The sequence below is a fragment of the Equus caballus genome, chromosome 4 (assembly GCF_041296265.1).
Source record: "Equus caballus isolate H_3958 breed thoroughbred chromosome 4, TB-T2T, whole genome shotgun sequence".
In the NCBI taxonomy this organism is placed as follows: domain Eukaryota; kingdom Metazoa; phylum Chordata; class Mammalia; order Perissodactyla; family Equidae; genus Equus; species Equus caballus.
In genome coordinates, this window is record NC_091687.1 from 39848712 (window position 1) to 39867953 (window position 19242).

At 39.0% G+C, this 19242-nt stretch overlaps 1 protein-coding gene across 21 annotated transcripts in view; it reads left to right on the plus strand.

Annotated features, from left to right (window-relative positions):
* Positions 1–311: 311 nt before the first annotated feature.
* Positions 312–19242, plus strand: part of AKAP9 (A-kinase anchoring protein 9) — a 160361-nt gene continuing 141430 nt past the window's right edge. For 17 of the 21 annotated variants that reach the window (XR_011437682.1, XR_011437683.1, XR_011437685.1 and 14 more), the window contains exon 1: positions 312–819. Coding sequence is in view for 8 of the 21 variants with exons in the window: in XM_023638758.2 (XP_023494526.1) it covers positions 772–819 (48 nt within the window). In the remaining 13 variants the exon portion in view is untranslated. The remainder of the gene's footprint in view (positions 820–19242) is intronic. The other 4 variants (XR_011437686.1, XR_011437691.1, XR_011437694.1 and 1 more) reach the window with 2 other exon arrangements.

Sequence of the window (19242 nt, forward strand, 5' to 3'; positions counted from 1 at the left end):
GGCCAGTGAAGGGAAGAGGGAGAGACTTGCAGGCTAAGGAAATAATAAGAGCAACTGGACGTTTTCCCAATTCCTCGAGTGGAAGAATCAATCTAGGTTGAAAGACTGACGTCCCGTAGGTCCTCATCCACTCCCTGCCTCCCACCCCACCCCACGCCAATCTTTTCCTTTGGGGCTTTTTAGCGTTCATCAATTGCAACAGATATTTTGGTAATTTGAAAAATCTCATTGTTTTAAAAGCGACCACTGAATCCTTTGCACGGTGGGCGGGGATCCGACGGGGCGCCCGTGGCAGAGACTTTCCCTCCCACCCTCTCAGCCAGGCCGCCACCTAGGAAGCGTTCGTCCCCAGGGAAGGGCGCTCTACCCGCCAGCTTTGCGCCTGTGGAGCAGGGTCCGAGGCCTGCCCGGGGTCGCCCCCGCCGCGGCGCGCAGGGCCGGGCGGAGCCGCAGACGCACCTGCCCGGCGCGGCGGGGCTCGCGGCGCCTGCGCGGACCGACGCCCCCGTCCCCCCCGCCCGCCAACTCGTGCCCCGCCGTGTGTTTACGTGGAGACGAAGATGGCGGCGGCGGCGGTGACGGCGCTGCCCGTGTGGCCGAGGACGGTCAGCCAGTGAGCGCAGAGACTGGTTCCACTCCGCGCAGGGGGAGCGCCGGGCTCGGCCCTGCTCCCTGGGCCGCCGAGCCTGCAGTCTCACCTCCTTCTGAATCGACCTTTCCTTTCTACCCTCGACTCCCTCCCTGTCTTCCCTAGCCTTCTCCGCAGAGGCCATGGAGGACGAGGAGAGACAGAAGAAGCTGGAGGCCGGCAAAGCGAAGGTAAGGGCCGGAGGCTGCGGGCCCGCGGCGGGAGGCGGTGGCTGGGAAGGGGCGGGAGGGGGCCTGGAAGCGGAGACCGCAGCACTCCCGGGCGCTGCCTCGGAGGGAGGAGCTGCAGGGCTGCATTTTCCCGTCGCCCTCCTTTTTCCTTTTCCAGTTGAAAAAGCCTGGTGTTACTATCTAGCAGATGATACTTCCGTGATGATTGGGTGGTGTGGTTCTTTTCTCGTGAATGCCCAAACAAAACCCCTGTTTTATTGTTTTGCTATAAGCTGGTATTTATTGCTTTTAAGTCTCCAACCTTTCACTTATTAAGAGAGTTTTCTGGGTAGTGCAGGCATTGTGCTTTTCAGGGTGGGGATTTGGGGCTTTCCTTTCTTCGGTAGAGGATTTGTACGCTCATCAGCTTGGCTTTCTTAGGTGGCAAGCTGGCACTCTTGGGTGTGTGATTGGCCTGTGACAGCTGCTTCAGCTGTGGCACTGTGGCTTGAGTGTGCCACAAGTGCCAGCTGTGAACTTCGCTTTAGGGGCATTTTTAGAAGTGTGGTTTTGTATGTTTGTGTTCGGAGGTCTTTGTCATGGCATGCGCTTTTGTATTGTGTGGAATGTTGTTCAGTCTGTGAATGGAACCTCTGGGGGCGAAAGCTTCCCTGTTGCCAAGAAACACCTATAGAATTCGTGCTTTTAGTAATTCAATTGTTACATATGTCTCGGTGAGTCTTTATTTTATGTGTGTGTGTGTGTGAAAAAACCTGTAAAGCAAATGATAGGAAATTCTGCATTAGGTATTATTCACTGGGCTTCATGAAGAATTTGATATAGACGAAATATAAATTAAATAGCATATTTCTTTTAACAATTACATATTTGAGCATATCTTTTGGCTGGCCTCAAAGGCCCCTTCTTCCCTATAATGAAGTTACCTCTTATAGATTATAATCTGTCTTATTAGGGGTGGTTGTTAGCAATCGTACTTAGACAACAATTAAATTATAATATAGTTAACTGTTTTTTCTGTCTTCCTTTCCTTCCCTCCAAATAAACAAACAAACAAATAAGGAGACCGGGTTCGTGATTTCAGTAATCACTGAAGGACCATGCTGCAGTGATGCAGTAGTAGATGGTCAACACAAATTTCTTAAATGAGTACGTATGTAAACCAGCTTCAAGTTTATAAAATAGAGCTGGCTTTCCCATAAGCTCCTTTTATCTAAGGTCAAAGCTTAAGTGCTTGTATGTTACCAGGTAGATTATTACTTTAGAATCTATAAATGGAGAGAAGGGGAAATCAAGGCATCTTCAGAGCCCCAAAGTTGCTTGCATTTCTGCAAGCTGAGGGTCTGAGCAAGCTCTGTGAATCCAAGAAAGTGGAGGTAAAGTGCGCCTCCTTCCAAAAGCATTGAAGTTCTAATTAGACGTTTTGTTTGTCTGTTCCCTCAGGATTTTTACTGCCTGCCCCCAGAAACATCTTCTCTAGGTATATGTAAGACAGTCCTACAAAACATAGTTTACTTTGAATAAAAAATTTCATAATAGTTACAGAATTTATTTGAATTGCTTAGATTTGGCAGAAAAGAATCCTAGTGTTTTTTGTCTTTCAAAATTCTGCCTATGGAGTAAAAATCTTTTTCTTTTGACATTCACTTTTATTGTAGAAGATTATCTTTCAGAGTTGAGCCCAATTTTTCCAGTCAGAAATAAATCTGTGAGACTTGTAAGGTAAGGCATGTTTGCTGGAGCATTAGCTATACAATATAAAAACACTGGAAGCAACCTTCAAAGACAATATTAAGAGGATCATTTTCTAAACTATATCATATAAGTGTGATGGAATATTATGCAGCCATTAAAAATATGAAGACTGATAGGAACAGGGAAAATAGAGTGAAAACAGCATCAGCAAAAATAGTGTATACGTTATTTCATTTGTATAAACGTGTGCTTTTAGATTAGGACTTAAAAACTTTGGATTGTAAATGTAAAGTCATTCAGCAAACCTGTGTTGAACTCCTGTTTTACGCCAAGAGTTGGAAATATAGAGATGGTGACAGTCTCTGTTCTCTAGATGCTCACAGTTGAGTGAGAGAGAGAGACACTGAGAGAGGAGGTACAGTAAGATTTTGGGTGAATATTTTCATTTGTTAAAATATGTTAAATGCTGCTGCCTAATATTTAAGACTGTTTTACAAAGAAAGTTCTTGATATTAATGCAGCCTAGTATAATGCCTGTTCAGTAGTAGAAATTCAATAAATATTTGCTTAAGGAATGAATCAGCAGAATGACTATGGGTCATTAATGGTTGCTACTTTACTAGCATGTTGAATTTAATAACAGTAATCCAGAATTCTCTTAACTGGAATTCTCTTATCGCTGGCATCAGAAATCACTTAAAATGATCATTTCCAAACTTATACAGGTACATGGTTCTCTAAATGTCTTGTTTGTTCATTGGAGTTAAGTATTGTATTTGCTAATCTAGTTTTACAAACTACAATTTTTAAAATTTTTTCTTGGTGTTTGGTAATTGAAAAATTTCCTTTCTGTATCTAGACCTTATAAATGATCACTTTTTTGATGACTTGTCATGTATGCAGTATAATGTGCTTTATAAAATGTTTTATACCAACCAAACTGCAATGATAGGAGAATTTGTTGTTGTTAGTGCCCTCAAGTGGATTCCGACTCCTAGCAAGTCTGTGTATGGCAGAGTGGAACCCTGCCTAGTCTTTTTGCACCATCCTCTTATCTCCCAGTGCTATATCAGACAATGGTCTGCCGCTATTCATAGGGTTTTCATGGCCAATTTTTTTGAAAGTGGGTGGCCAGGTCCTTCTTCTTCATCTGTCTTAGTCTAGAAACTCCACTGAAACCTGTCCATTATGGATAACCGTGCTGGTTTTTGAAATACTGATGGCACTAGATTTCAGCATCACGGCAACAACACGCAGCCTCCACAGTATAACAGCCGACAGATGGGTGCTGTGTTCCCTGACCAGGAAACGAACCTGCGACTAGCCCAGGGCTGACTGATAGGAGAATAAATTTTGGTATATGTAGCCATTAAAATGATTCTACAAAGACTTTTGAGTTGAGAAAATGTCCACAGATAATGCCAGGTTAATAAAAATGTTGCCAAAAAATATACGTACATATTTATAGATGAAGACACCTGAAAAAAAACTGCACCAAGGTGTAAATGAAGATTGTCTCTGGGTGGTGGGTTATAGGTAGTTTTAATTTCCTTTACGTTTTCAGTATTTTCCAAATTATGTACGATATACTTCTCTTATGATCAGTAAAAAATGTTTCAATGCCGTTTTTAAAAACAATAAAAGTTTGTCAGATATAGTTTGAAGACGACATGTTATATTATATAATCATTATCCAGAACAAGAAAATGAGACACAGAGTAACTAGGTTTCCTAAGAGCCCTCACTTTAGTGAAGTCCTGGAACTGTGATTCTTATTCCAGTGCTGCTGGTATTATATCCTTGGGATTCTGTATTATTAGACCTTTATAGATATCCTTTCTGTTTCTGTAGTTCTTATCATTTTTCTTTGCTGCCAGCGCTCATTGCCATGGATGTGCTCATCTTGCCTTGCTCCTTCTCATCTTCCTCTTCTCCTAACTTGCTGTTTTGGATTTTGCTGTGACAAGAGAACCCAGTTACTGAGTTTGATAGAATGGTTTGTAAAAATCAAGGTCCCGTGGAGCCTGGTGAATGGGCTTTTTTTCTGCTACTTGTTGGTTTATTGGTTTGCTGTTGGGTGCTCAGCTACTTTCTCAGTGTTGATATAACAAGAAGCTTGACCCATGAAGATGTGAGACATGACTGCATTATTAAGTAAATATTTTCAGAGCTGGGCTAACCCCGTTTACAAGGTGCTGACAGGGATGGCACTACATAGATTGTCCTTGTATTGAACCAAACTATTCAAACTCTACTTTAAATGACTTCATTTTTTACCAAGTAAAATTATTTACAATATTATATAAAGAAAGTATTGTAATATTAGTGAACAAAATTAGAGGACGTTTTGGACCAGCCTGATTGCGTAGTGGCTAAGTTTGTGTGCTCTGCTTCAGTGGCCTGGGGTTCACCAGTTTGGAGCCTGGATGTAGACCTACACACCACTTATCAGCCGTGCTGTGGCAGCATCCCACATGCAAAATAGGGGAAGATTGGCACAGATGTTAGCTCAGGGCTAATCTCCTCCCCCACCCGAAAAATATTAGAGGACAGTTGTGTATTTAGTATAAAATTATTACTCCTGTAAATTCACATTAGGTATACTTTTTAACATTCTACTAATGTAGCAGAATTCAGTAAAACCAAGGTTTTCCACCAACTATTCAGCATTTTATGTAATTGGCATTATTTGTTGAATAATTATTATACTTTTGTCTGTTGCATTCAGTAAATAGTAATTATGTGATTTTTAATTGTTTAATGAGCATTTTCAGTTTGAAAAATAGTGCCAATGGTATGCAAAAAGGACAGTGCTCTCTTCAAGCTGAATATTAAGGTATTGATAGCAGAGCTTTTCAATTGCCGTTTCCACTCTGATAGACGGTCATGGTGTAAAGTTGTTCTTTGCATATTTCAGATACACTGCTTCACCACTAAAACAGTTGCTCTCCATCCCTGTTTCTTTTAAACTTTCTAGTTTTTTATTCTTATAAGTCTCAAAACTTAGCTTTCCAAGTAGTTACAGCAGTTTGATACTTTCATGAACATTTATTGCAGTTGTGGTGCATTATCTGTGACATAAAACTAATTCATAACCTTCAGGCTTTGTTGAAAACAAAGCAAAACAAAACATGATTTTTAGATTATGAGTTTGAAGACTGCTACTGTGGAGGAAAGAATGGGCAGAACAGGCTTCTTGAAGTGTATAGTTTAAAAGGTTTCTAAGGTGATTAAAGAATGGCAGGAATAGGGATAGGAAGTCATAGGATAAAAGAGCCGTAATATCCAGTGAAAGAAGGGGGTCTGAGCAGGGAGGTCTGTGGTGACCCAAACTGAAAGTTGAATGAGCACATGGAAAAAAGGAAGTGAAAAAGACAGGATATAGCCAAGTGACTGGAATATGACAAGATTGGGGCTAAAGTTATTTTCAAACAAAAACACTTCATTTTTATATATTATAAAGTTTCTACTAAGAGCTAAACTATGTCTGCGAAATATTTCTCTATTATAGGCTACTGATTATTGAAATGTAAGTGGATTTCATCTAATAGGGAAGCTAGGAAAAATTCTCCACGTAAGATGTTAGACATTAAATGATAAGGAACATTATTTATATTTATTTGTCAGTAGGATTCCAGTAAAATTGAAACCAGGCATCTTTTTTCATTGATTAGCATCTCTTTAAAAACTTTAATTTGGAAAAGCTTCAGAATTTTTAAAAGTTTATATATAAAGGTTTTTCGTATGTGGTGTGTGTCTATGAATTTGTAATACTGCTGTTTGGTGTACCAGAAAAGGCACTAGGACTTTGGAGACATTTGGCTTATCTGTTCAACTGACATTTTTGACTGCCTACGATTGCAGCTATGGACTTTTACTTAGCAAGCATTTATTTAAATTGTCACAAATTCTGAGGCCTTATTGTCTGTGGAAATAATATGTCACAATACATGAATCTCAAGAGATGTTTTGAAGAATAAGTGAGATAATGATTAAGAGCTTTTTAAGTTTTTCTGGTGCTAGACGTAAAACTGATTTTTTTTAATTGAGGAGAAGTTCACGTAACAGAGATTAACCGTCGTAAAATGAACAATTCACTGGCGTCTAGTACATACACATTGTTGTGCTACTACTGCTTCTATCTAGTTCCAAAACATTTTTATCATTCCAGAATAAAACCCTGTACCCCTTAAGCAGATAGATACTCTTCATTCCCTCCTCCGCCAAGCTTCTAGCAACCGCTGATCTGCTTTCTGTTTCTATGGGTTTACCTATTCCAGATATTTCATGTAAATGGAATCATATAATATTTGACCCTTAGTGTCTGATTTTTTTCACTTACTATAATGTTTATGAGGGTCATCCATGTTGTTGTATATATATATCAGTACTCCCTTCCCTTTTATGGCTAAATAATATTCTATTGTGTGTATATATATATATATATATGTATATATACACACCACATTTTGTTTATTGATTCATTGATGGGGATTTGAGATGTTTTCACCTTTTGGCTGTTGTGAATACTACTGCTATGAACATTTGTTTTTTTTTTTTTTAAAGATTGGCACCTGAGCTAACATCTGTTGCCAATCTTCCATTTTTTCTTCTTCTTCTTCTCCCCAAAGTCCCCAAGTGCATAGTTGTATATTCTACTTATAGGTCCTTCTGTTTGTGCTGCTATGAGCGTTTGTATCCAAGTATTTGAGAACCTATTTTCATTTCTCTTGAGTATATATCTAGAAGGGGAATTACTGGATCGTATAGTAATTCTGTGTTTTTTGAGGAACTGCCAAACTGTTTTCCATAGTGGCTGTACCATTTTACATTCCCACTGGCAGTGTAGGAGGTTCCAGTTGCCCCATATCCTCACCAACACTTGTTGTTTACCCTTTTCTTTATTATAGCCATTCTAGTGGGCAGAAAGTGGTATCTCATTGTGGTTTTGATTTATAATTTCCTAATGACTAAGGATGTTGAGCATCTTTTCATGTACTTGTCCACCATTTGTGTCTCTTCTTTGGAGAAATGTCTATTCAACTCCTTTGCCTGTGTTTTAATTGGATTGCTATCAACTTCCTTTGTGCAATATTTTTATTATTATATTTACATAATATATATATTTTCTGTATACAGAAAGAGTGAGAACATGCGCGCTCAGGCAGGTGCAAGAAAGGGGCAGACAGAGAGACACACATCTCCAGTGAGATTATCTTTCCTCTTGGTTTTTTTAGGCCTTCTAGGTTTCTGCCAATATTTAGACTGTTGCTTCCTTTGGATAATAGATTCTTGGTGAGTTGATTAGAGCATGATGCTGAAGTTTGGTTTCTGTGTGGGCCAGTGAGTCATTCCATTCCATGGCCAACTGTTTTACAAGTACATGCAGTTGGTCTGAGAGGCACCTGTTGGGTTTTTGGCTTGATCATTACCAATCCATTTTCACTGTGAGAAGAAAATAACCTTGTCTTCTTCAGTAACAAAAAGGCCTGTCATTTTCACATGTGAACACAATAGATCTGTACAGGTATTTTACTAGTGTAAGATATTTTTGTTGTCATGTTGACTCCCCTTTTACTTTTGTGTTTTTGTGGTAGTGGTCAGCAAGATATAACTTAGGCTACTTAATGCTCATCTAGGTATGCTGCATAAAGCTTTGATTGATTTGCACGTGGATTTAATGCTATTCAAAAGCTTATCTTTGTTCTAGAAGTAGTTTTGCCTAGGTTATTTATTTAAATCTGTAGATACTTTTGTAACATAAAAAATTCCTGTATCCTTTTTGTTCATGCACAGTGTAGTGTTTGTTTTCAGTTGCCATCAGGGTTATGATTCTTATTGTGGTTTGCTATTCACTGAGATTTTTATGTGGTCTAAACATTTCTCTATAAGTCTGACATTTTCTTCCTTTTAAGAGATCATTTCTTTTTTTCTTTTCTTTTTTTTTTTTTTTTGAGGAAGATTTACCCTGAGCTAACATCTGTGCCCGTCTTCCTCTACTTGATATGTGGGACGCCTGCCACAGTATGGCTTGATAAGTGATGCATAGATCTGCTCCTAGGAGCCAAGCAGATGAACCCCGGGCCACAGAAGCAGAGCACTTAACCACTGTGCCACTGGGCCAGCCCCTAAGAGATCATTTTCTTAAAGTCCCTGAAGTTATTACTTTGATTAATAAGAACTGCACTAAATTTTACTTTTCAAAATCCTAATCTATAAAAATTTGAATTTATAAATTGTATTGATTAAGTAGGTTCTCTGGTTTACAAATCTCTGAAAACAAACAGTATATAAAGTCTAGAATCTCTTTCCTTCTATTTCTTGATACTGAACACACTACAAAATTCCTCGTTTACTAAGGATCATTCATTGTGAGCTCTGTGATTAGGCCATAGGTATTCCTCTAGTGCCTCACTTTTATTCAAATTGATAGTGCCTTATTGTTTCCCCAGAGAAGATAGGGATGGGGATCAGTTACAACTAAAAATATTCTCCATATTTATCAGTAATCAAATTTAATGCATGAAAGTGTATGAGGGAGATGCAGGAGATTGTGATGGGCATGGCACAGTGATCTCATTTATGGTCTGTTGACTGTATATATGTGTTGATTTCTTAAGTGAAATAAATAAGTAGATGCTCTAAAGGGCAAAGGTATTATAAATGTGTAAAAACTGCATTAGCAAATATCGCCTGGGAGTTTATATATGAAATAATGAGTTTTGGCTGAAAGTTATAGAAACTATTTTCTAGTCATAGACAACTTAAAAATATTTGAAATAATTTTCATGTAAAATTTTTTGTATTTGCCAAGCTAATGTTTAATTTTTATTTTGCATAAGTTCCTTTTGTAATGAAAATACAAGTTGGAGCATTTCTATTCTACTTCCCTTTAACAAGAGAACTCCCACTTTTCCACTTCAATAAATAGCAAGTTTTTATAATAGAGTTTGAGAAAAAGAGAAGATAATAATTAGAAATTTTGTTTAAATTGGTAACAATAATTATTTTTTAAAAATTAAAAGAATGAAATACAATATAAGTAAATTTAATAGGTCTCATGGTTTTAATCTTATGACAGAGGAGTCTATAGTCTTTCCCTCTAGAATTTGGATTTTAAATTTTTTAATATTCTGGTTTTCTCTTTTCTATCTCATGTGCCATCATATTTTTGAGGCCCAGTAGTTTCTACCTAATCAGAAACTGTCTAAGTTGAAAAGTAAAATCTTTTGGATTATTCTCTGATTATTTGCCTGTATCCTGCATACTTATAACCCAATCTTATTGTTTTTTTAATTCAAAACTTGTCTCACACTTAGCCTTTTCTTCCCATTCTAACACCAGTACCCAATAAAATGAGGCCCACATTACCTCACTCCCCTTTACCTTTCTGATCCAAGCAATCACCACATTCTGCTGATTGTACCTTCTAAATATTTCTTGATTTATCCCCACTTCTCTTTCTGCCTCATTGTCTCTCACTTGGACAATGGGAAGGTTGACAGTAAATGGAAGAAAGAAGAGTATGAATTCCATAATAATAATAGCTACCAGTTTTTCAGCACTTTCTTTTTTTTTTTAAGATTTTATTTTTCCTTTTTCTCCCCAAAGCCCCCCGGTACATAGTTGTATATTTTTTAGTTGTGAGTCCTTCTAGTTGTGGCATGGGGGATGCCTCCTCAGCAGGACTTGCTGAGCGGTGCCATGTCCACACCCAGGATCCGAACTGTCGAAACCCTGGGCTGCCAAAGCGGAGCGTGTGAACTTAACTACTTGGCCATGGGGCCGGCCCCTGAGCACTTTCTAATGCTAGGCATTATGCTAAGGGTTTTACATTTATTTTTTCTTTTAATCCTTATAACCATTCTGAGAACTGTGAATATTGTTGCTATCCCTATTTTATAGGTGAGAAAACTGAAGAGGTGAAGTAATTTGCACAAAATCATAATGGCAGACCAAGGATTCAGTCAAACCTAATCTGTGTGACCTAAGAGATTGTGTTCTTAACGTCAACCCTACACTGGCTCGTAGATCCTTGATCAGTGTTTAGGAGGTAGGTTTGAGAGGTCTTGGCAGTTGGTTGTAAAGGGTAAGAGAGATGCTATGGTCTCAATGTTTGTCTCCCCCCAAAATTTGTATGTTGAAATCCTGATCCCCAAGGTGATGGTATTAGGAGGTAGGGCCTTTGGGAGGTGATTAGATCTTGAGGGAAGGACCCTCATGAATGAGATTAGTGTCCTTATAAAAGAGAGCTCTTTTTCCCCTTCCACCATGTTAGGATTTATAGGGAAAAGATGGCCATCTGTGAACTAGAAAGTGAGTTCTCACCAGACACCACATCTGCTGGCACCCTGATCTTGGACTTCCAGCTTGCAGAACTGTGAGAAACAAATTGTGTTGTTTATACACCACCCAGTTTGTGGTATTTTGTTGCAACATCCCAAGCAGACTTAACAGATGACTCCAGTTTTCTGACTTGAGCAACTGAAAGGATACAGGTGCTAGTATCTAAGATAGGGAATATGGACAAATTTGGGGGAAAAGGAGAGTTTGAGTGAAATGGGTCTTTGAGATAGGAAATGTGGGCATATTTAGAGGGAAATAAATATTTGACTAAGATGAAGATAAGTTTTATTTTGGATACATTGAGTCAGAGGTACCTATAGGACATCCTAGAGGGGTAGTCCCATGTAAAATTGACTATGAGTCTGGAGCTTAAGACAGAAGCCCATGCTAGAGATAAATATTTGGTTTAAAGATACTAGCTGACACTCTGGGAATGGGGAGTTCACTCATGAAGAAGACTGAGTGGAATGCAGACTGAGAGTTGAATCCTGTGGAAGCGCCCGTGTTTAAAAGGCAGGCAGACTATCTGCAGAGGAGACTGAAAGACAAACTCTTCACAAAGCTAGGAGATGCTGATGTCTTAGAAACTGAGGGGAGACAGAGTTTCAAGTGAGGAGGAGTGGCCAGTTGTCAAAACGAGAAATCAAGTGTGATGGAGACTTGAAAAGTGACCTTTAGCTTTAGCAATGGTTGGTCAGAAAGGGAAATGTAGAATCAGATTGCTCATGGAATGAAGAATGAATGGGTATCAGGAAAGGATGGTGAATGCTAACTACTTTTTCAAAGATTTTGTTGTGAAAAGCAGTGTAACTGTAGTGGTTATGAATTTGGACTAGACCAGACCATGTGATATTAAATCTTGGTTTTGCCACTTACTTATTAGCTTTGTGACTCTAAGCAAGCTACTTAACCTCCCTGTACCTCCCATTCCCCATCTGGAAAATGAGAACAATGTTAGTACCTGCCTTGGGGTTGTGAGGATTCAGCTAATACGTATAAAGCACTTAGAACATTGTCAGATTATAAAAAGTTTTCAAGAAGTGTTAGCCACCATCCTCCTCCTCCTCTTCATGCTGGAGCATAGAGAATTAAGTTGTATAGTAGAAAATTACATTAGAGAAAGAGGCTGGGATCAGCTGATGAGGAGCCATGTGTGTCATTTAAAGTAGTATGGATTTTATCCTAAAAGTAGCAGAAAACTCTTAAGAATATATATTTGGCATGTTTAACCTCTGAGGAGGGTCTTCGTTTCCAAAATATATTCTTTATTCAGGTAGGTATGCTGCCACCAGGTGGCAGTTATACGTTATTGCTGTACAGATGAAGCAATAAAATCCTGTGTTTTTTCTTTAAATATAAAATATTGACTTGATTAAAATAACTAAATGTAAACATCTTGATTTTAGAAGAGCTTTTTTACTCCCAAAACACTGAGATTAATTTAAGTGAAGGAGAGAAAATAGAGGGTTATCGTAAAGATAGATTTCAAAAGAAGGTAAGAGAAGTATAGTTGGGCCTCATGGGAAACTGATAAGCCATTTGGAACCAATGCCGTTCTCTCCGTCATCTCTTATCTCCCTTTCACAATATCTGATTCTCCTCTCTTTGCAGATCAGCTTCTTTTGCCTGTACATCAGTTTGCACATGACCAAAATTCATAGAATCAGTCCCCAAATGTGTTCTATTCAGTGGAGTTGTTTCCCATTATATACTCTTAAAAAATAAATAAAGGAGAGAGAAAAATTATTTCAACAGTGGAAGCAAATCTATTCATAGAGTAAGCATCTACCCTAGGGTTTCCTAAACTTTGCTGCGCATTAGAAACATCTGGGAAGCTTTAAACAATTTCAGAGCCTAGGTCACACTCCATCCCCAAATCAGAAAATCTGGAATGGAATCCAGGACTCACTGTTTTTTATAGGTCTTCAATGTATGGTAAAGTTTGGGACCCACTGACATAGCCATTTTGTGTGAGTCTGCAACACTGAGTGAGTGTTATGAACTCTTATAAGCCAGCTACTTTGCTTAGTGTGGAACTGAATAAGTAGGAGTGCTTTAATGTTAGAAGGAAAACTGGCTGTGTTGCATACAGAGAAAAGTATTTCAGTCTGCAACAGGACTAGTAGGTTGATCATGTAAATTGTATGTTATAGGTGACTTTAGGGATATTTGTAGGCTTATATGATTATTGTGTCATGTACTGATTTTAGAACCCTTCATATAAAATGCATCTCACCTCTGTTATCTTTCTGGACATCTTCCCTACCTCCTTGTTTTCTAATTCAAGAGAAGAATCTAAATAACTTGCCTCTTTTTTGGTCAAACTAGGGTGGAAGGAGAGATGGGGTGTCATGGATAATAGGAACTGTGAGCACTGGCCGATTTCCTTAGAAGGAGGTTCTGCATACTTAAAAAATACTTAACTATATTTCACCTACAAAACAATATGTATAAAATGTATAGGTAAGATAAATTATTTTAAAAACTACCTTTATACCTATCACCCAGCTTAAGAAATATACACATTTGGATCTTCACGGAGGCATGAGAGGATCCCTTTGTCTCTCTCCTTCAGTATTCAGCAAGTAAAACATCCATAACCCAACAAAGGCTATGTTGCCCAACACATCAGGATGCCAGAGAGATAACACACCAGTACGTACAAAAGTAGATGGATTGGAGCACATAGAAGAGGTGAAACAAGGGAACAGTGAAGGCAGTGCCCAGGACCCTGGACCCCTGGTTGTGGCAGCTGAGCCAGCCACCCCCAGCCCCAGAGAACCCAGTGGCCAGCAGCAGAGGCTCACAGGTGACTGTGTCCAGCCAGCCATGGCAGCACCTGTGACCATGGGAAGCAGAACAGCAGTGGAGGTAGAGCCCCATGATCCTGGGCCCCTGGCTGTAGCTCAGAGCCTAGTAGCAGCAGCAGAGCTGTACGCGCAACTCTGACATCTCAGCTGTAGCAATGCCTGCAGCCACAAGGTAACAGGCAACAGCAGAGGCAGTGCCCCGCAAACCTGGCTCCCTCCCTTTCTTTCCCTCCCCCTGCCACCATGGTGGCACTTTCAACCCAGGTGATTCTAGATGCAGTGGAGGTATTGACCATTCATCTACCCCTGGCAGCAAAGCCAGTGACTGCAGTGATACTGGCAACAGCAAGGCATCAGTGACCCCCAGAGGCACAGGCAACAACAACAAGGATACCAGTGACACCCCAAATAGAGGCAGTGGGGGAGTAGAAAGTGCTAAACATCAAATATAGTGAGAGGCTGCTCAGATAAGAGCAACCAAAAATTAGGACTGTAGCGCCACCTACTGAAAAGCAAAATAAAGGCCTCTAGGGGCCGGCCTGCTGGTGCAGCGGTTAAGTTCACACAGTGTGCTTCAGTGCTCCAGGGTTTGCCATTTCGGATCCTGGATGCAGACCTACACACAGCTTGTCAAGCCATGCTGTGGCAGCTGTCCCACTCATAAAGAAGAGGAAGATGGGCACAGATGTTACCTCAGGGCCAGTCTTCCTTAGCAAAAAGAGGAGGATTGGCAGCAGATGTTACCTCAGGGCTAATATTCCTCAAAAAAAAAAAAGCCTCTAGTCTCCAAATGGTTGGAAAGGTCAAATCAAAACAAACAAAGCTATACCATGGGGCTGGCCCCATGGCTGAGTGGTTAAGTTCGCGTGCTCTGCTTCGGCGGCCCAGGGTTTCAGTGATTCAGATCCTGAGCGCAGACATGGCACCACTCATCAAGCCATGCTGAGGTGGCATCCCACATGCCACAACTAGAAGGACCCACAACTAAAAATATACAACTGTGTACCAGGGGTGCTTTGTGAAGAAAAAGGAAAAATAAAATCTTTAAACCCAAACAAACAAAGCTATACCAAAATAAGAAAAGTGTTTGCTACAACAAATGTACCACAGAGGAATAACTCAGCAAGGACCTCAGAAAGCCTTGGTAACACAGCATCACAAAAAGAAAATAGTTCTTTATAAACCAAACATAAAGTCATGGAAGATTATGATCTAACTGATAAAGAATTCAAAATAGCTTTCACGAAGAAACTCAAAGAGCTACAAGTGAACTCAGAAAGGCAAGTCAATGAGCTCAGGAATAAAATCAGTGAACAGAAGGACTACTTTATTGAAGAAACTGAAACTCTAAAAAAGAACCAAACAGAAATTCTGGAGCTGAAGAACTCAATAAATGAGGTGAAGAATGCATTAGAAAGCATTAGAGGCAGAGAGACCATATGGAAGAGAGAATTAATTGTAAACTTGAAGATAAAAACCTAGAAATGATGCAGGTAGAAGTGGAGAGAGAACTGAAATTTTTTAAAAATGTAGAAAATCTATGAGAATTATCTGACTCCATTAGAAAGGACAGCTTAAGATAATGAGTATCCCAGAATGAGAAGAGAGAGAGAGAAGGGAACAGAGAGCTTATTTAGAGAAATAGTAGCTGAGAGCTTCCCAGACTGGGGAAAGAACTGGATATACAAATCCATGAAGCTAGTAGAACACCCAATTATCTCAGTGTAAAAAGACCTTCTACAGGACACACTGGTAATAAAACTGTCCAGTCAATGACAAAGAAAGACTATTAAAGACAGCCAGGTGATGGGCTGGCCCCGTGGCTGAGTGGTTAAGTTCGCGCGCTCCGCTGCAGGCGGCCCAGTGTTTCGTTGGTTCAAATCCTGGGCGCAGATATGGCACTGCTCATCAAACCACACTGAGGTGGCGTCCCACATGCCACAACTAGTAGGACCCACAACGAAGAATATACAACTATGTACCGGGGGACTTCGGGGAGAAAAAGAAAAAAAAAATAAAAGTAAAATCTTAAAGACAGCCAGGGGAAAAAACCCCGGTAACCTACAAGGGAAACTTCATTAGGCTATCAGCAGATTTCTCATCAGAAATGGCCAGGAGTAGTGAAACGATATATTCAAAATATTGAAAGATAAAAATGTTCAGCCAAGAATACTCTGTCACTTTATCTAGCAAAGTTATCTTTCAAATATGAAGGAGAAAGAAAGGCTTTCCCAGGCAAACAAAAGCTGAAGGGGTTCATCATCACTAGACCTGACTTACAAGTAATGTTGAAAGGGGCTCTCCTGAAATGCAAAGGCAGAGGTATACAAAGCTTTGAGCAAGGTGATAAATAGATAGAATCAGAAAATTACAGCTCTTTATCAGAATTGGTAAGCAATTATAAAGACTAAAGAGAAAGGAAGCCTTAAAAAAACTGTAACTACTTCAATTTTGTAATGAACTCAAAATGCAAAAAGAGATCATTTGTGAGAACAAAAACAGAAGGAGAAGAGGAAAAGGATGGAACTTACATAGGGAAATGAAGATAAGATGCTATCAGCAGAAAAACGACTGTCTTATCTATGAGACCTTTTATACAAACCTCCTGGTAACCTCAAAACAACAATTTAGAGCAGAGACATGGAACAAAAAAAGAGGAGAAACACATTGCAGAAAACCACCAAACTAAAATGGCAGACAGAAACACAAGGAAAAAGAAACTATGGAAATATGGAGCAACCAGAAAACAAAAGATAAAAATGGCGCTATTAAATCCTTATGTAAGTAATCACCCTAACTGTAAATGGATTGAATTCACCAATCAAAAGACACCAACTGGCTGGATAGATTAAAAAACAAGACCCAACAATATGTTCCCTCCAGGAAACCCATCTCAGCTCTGAAGACAAACATAGGCTCAAAGTGAAGGGATGGTAGTAAATGGCAACCAAAAGAAAGTAGGTGTAGCCATACTTATATCAGACAAAATAGAGCTCAAGCCAAAAAAGATTGACAAGAGACAAAGATGGTCATTAAATAGTGATAAAGGCAACAAACCATCATGAAGGCATAACATTTATTAATATATATACTCCTAAAGTAGGAGCACCAAAGTATACAAAGCAACTGTTAACAAACCTAAAGGAAGAAATTGACAGCAACGCAATAATAGTAGGGGAGTTTAATATCCTACTTACATCATTGAATAGATTATCCAGACAAGAAGTCAACAAGGAAACATCAGCCTTAAATGAAACATTGGACCAGATGGACTTAATAGATATATGCGGAACATTCCATCTCAAAGCAGCAGAATATACATTCTTCTGCAAGTGCACATAGAACATTCTCAAAGAAAGACTGTATCTTGGGAAACAAAACAAGTCTCAATAAATTTAAGAAGATTGAAATCATATCAGCCATGTTTTCTGACCACAGTGGTGTAAAACTAGAAATCAACTACAAGAAGAAATCAAGCAAAGTCACGAATATGTGGACACTAAACAACATGTTACTGAACACCTATTGGATCAATGGAGAAATAAAAAAAATACCTAGAGACAAATGGAAATGAAAACATAACATGCCAACATTTATGGGATGCAACAAAAACAGTACTCGGAGGGACGTTTATAGCAATAGAGCTCTACCTCAAGAAACAAGAAAAATCTCAAATAAACAACCTAATATTACACCTAAAGGGACTAGAAAAGGAACAGAGAAGCCCAAAGTCAGTAGAAGAAAAGAAATAATAAAAATCAGAGTGGAAATAAATGAAATGGAGACTAAAAAGACAATAGAAAAGAGCAGTGAAGCTGAGAGCTGGCTCTTTGAAAAGATAAGCAAAATTGACAAACTTTTAGCTGGACAGATTTACTAAAAAAAGAGAGAGAAAAGGCTCAGATAAATAAAATTAGACATGAAAGAGAAGAAATGACAGTGGATACCACAGAAATACAAAGGATTGTAAGAGAATACTGTGAAAAGCTATACACCAACAAATTGGATAAACTGGGAGAAATGGATAAATTCTTAGAATTGTCAACCTTCCAAAACTGAATCAAGAAGAAATAGAGAGGGGGCCGGCTCATTGGTGTAGTGGTTAAGTTCACATGCTCTGCTTCAGCGGCCGGGGCTTTGCAGGTTCGGATCCCAGGTGCAGACTTCCACACTGCTCATCAAGCCACACTGGGAGGCATCCCACATACAATATAGAGGAAGATTGGCACAGATGTTAGCTCGGAGCCAATCTTCCTCAAGCAAAAAGAGGACGATTGGCAACAGATGTTAGCTCAAGGCCAATCTTCCTCACATGGAAAAAAAAGAAAAAGAAGAAATAGAGAATCTGACTAAACTGATCACTAGTAAGGATATTGAAACAATAATCAAAAACCTCTCAAAAAACAAAAGTCCAGGACCAGATGGCTTCTCTGGTGAATTCTGTCAAACATTCAAAGAAGACTTAATACCTCTCCTTCTCAAACAGTTCCAAAATATTGACGAGGAGGGGATACTTGGTAACTCAGTCTGTCAGACAAACATAACCCTGATAGCAAAACCAGATAAGGACAACACAAAAGAAGAAAATTATAGACCAACATGGCTGATGAACGTACATGCAGAAATCGTCAACAAAATATTAGTGAATCAAATACAGCAATACATTAAATGGATCATATACCGCCATCACGTGGGATTTATTCCAGAGATATAAGGATGGTTCAGCATCCAGGAACAGTTATTGTGATATACCACATTAACAAAATGAAGAATAAAAATCACATGATCATCTCAATATTTGCAGAGAAAGCATTTGACCAGATTCAGCATCCAGTTACGATAAAGACTCAATAAAATGGGTATAGAAGGAAAGTGCCTCAATATAATAAAGGCCATATATTGACAAACCCACAGCTAACATTATGCTCAACAGTGAAAAACTGAAAACTGAAAGACAAGGATGGCCACTCTTGCCACTCTTATTCAGCATAGTATTGGAAGTCATAGACAGAGCGAATGGGTAAGAAAAAGAAATAAAAGTTATCCAATTGGAAAGGAAGAAGTAAAACTGTCACTATTTGTGGATGACCTGATGTTATATATAGAAAACCCTAAAGATTCCACAAAAGAACTATTAGAAAAAAATAAATGAATACAGTAAAGTTGCAGTGTACAAAATCAGCATAGAAAAGTCAGTTGCATTTCTATACATTAACAGTGAACTGACAGAAGGAGAAATCAAGAATACAATCCCAATGATAATCACAACAAAAAGAATAAAATATGAATAAATTTTCACCAAGGAGTTGGAAGACCTGTACACTGAAAAGTATAAGACGTTGTTAAAAGAAATCGATGACAACACAAAGAAACAGAAAGATATTCCATTCTCATGGATTAGAATAATTAACATAGTTAAAATGTCCATATTACCTAAAGCAGTCTACAGATTCAGTATAATCCCTGTCAAATTCCCAGTGACGTTTTTCATGAAAGTAGAACAAAGAGTCCTAAAATTTATATGGAACAACAAAAGACCCCAGATAGCCCAAGCAATCCTGAGAAAAAAGAAGAA